We start from the raw sequence: 1,666 nt of genomic DNA, 5'->3' as shown, positions 1-1,666 counted from the left end.
GAATCAATGACTGCTGGTTGATTATCAGTGCATAGCTCTTTCTGCTGGTCGTTTCAAATCATCATTGTCGTTGTGAAATATTGAACAGAACACACCAAAAATATATGATCAAATATATGAAAAGTAGCAGAATCCAAACCAAGAATAATTTCAATACTTACTGGTACCCCATTTGGAACGTTGAGGGTAACTTTAACTGCTACCGTGGCAGAATGCATAGCGACTCCATACCTGGTCAATTGTTTTAATGTATTCTGTTGCTATTATACAGAATAATCCAATTCATTCTTACTCTTTGTCATAAGTCAAGCCACACCGGGAACTCCACTTAACGCCTTTACGTCAAATTGAACTAACACAATAAATTGTGTTGAATCGAATACTAGACCGTATATCTAATTTGCATTCACTTATCGGTCACAATCGAAAATTTAGAAAAAACGCTTTCCATCTTCCAAAAATAGCTAAGGTTATAGCGCGTATAAAAAGTGTATATATTATGCAAAGCGTGATGAGTTTTGATATAAAATTTTTGCAATGATATTTATTTATTTCTATTATAAAGTATCATTTATTCTGACAAGCTGTTTTGGCAAATTTCTCATGAAATCCACGGCTGCATATAATTGAAAATTTCATTACATCTAAATTGCACAATATTAATTGCACTCGTGAAGCAACCAATAAAAATTTACTACAATTTTCAAAATCTATGCCATTTGTATTATATATCGTATAAAAAGATATCACAAAACTATTCCAATAAATACAGAGAATACTAACATAAATTTGACATGGGTTGTGTAATTATTTTATTTCCATTTCACATTTATTTCTATCGAAAACTACTACATTCAAAGTGAACTTGTATAGAAGCACCCAATGACGTCTGAGAAAAACGAAAGAAAATTGAAAAAGCGAAATTTGGTTTTAATACAAATCTAAAGCGATCATAAAGCTTACATGTACATTAATCGATAAATTCATGAGTTATGAAAATTATCAAAAATTTTTATATGCGCTTTTAAATGCGGGCGAGGAGCTACCTCAGTTACATAGCCCGGAGATACCATTTTCAACATTTCACGCCGGCAAAGGATCACGCGCACAGCCGTATCCCGCCGTTATTGTTATGAACAATTTTATTACATAAACTAATCATAGTGATTCTCAATAACTATTAATGCTGTTTTTCTTTGCTATTTAAATATTCATCACTAACAATTACGATTATAATTGCTGTGCTATTTTTTTACTGTCCAAAATATTGTTTCTACCATTTATTACTGATTAAATAGAATATTAGCAATTTATGGTAAAATTGCTACATGTAATTATTTTTTGTAAATATTGCTTTATCAGTATTATTTATATTGTTCTTCTCATATCTTCCTTATATCATTTGTTTTGCAATTATTCAGCAGTTATGGTTACTTTTCTTTGTACTAGCCTACTCCGTTTGACGCTCTGGTTCAGTTCCTGAAAAAAAAGCTTTAAGCAAAACAGCATTGTACCAGGACATTATAGCATGTGCTTACAATACATTCATTGATTCTAACAAAGTCAGAATTTTCCACAATAAAATTATTTAAATATTTATAAAATGTCACTTACTACTATACTGATATGTATATCATTTGCATAAAGGACAAGCCATTGATTCCCC

The 1,666-nt window shown here is 30.7% G+C and overlaps 1 protein-coding gene across 1 annotated transcript; it reads right to left on the bottom strand.

Moving 5' to 3' along the window:
- Positions 1–161: 161 nt before the first annotated feature.
- On the bottom strand, positions 162–218 carry Tsp_01237 (putative membrane protein; the record flags this gene model as incomplete). Its single annotated transcript, XM_003376994.1, has 1 exon — positions 162–218. A coding segment is annotated over exon 1 (57 nt), but the record flags the coding sequence as incomplete, so codon positions are not given.
- Positions 219–1,666: the final 1,448 nt, after the last annotated feature.

This window comes from Trichinella spiralis (assembly GCF_000181795.1).
Source record: "Trichinella spiralis strain ISS 195 chromosome Unknown Scfld4, whole genome shotgun sequence".
Classification (NCBI taxonomy): Eukaryota; Metazoa; Nematoda; class Enoplea; order Trichinellida; family Trichinellidae; genus Trichinella; species Trichinella spiralis.
The sequence above is the reverse complement of the archived record's forward strand: the minus strand, read 5'-3'. Positions and strand labels throughout refer to the sequence as shown.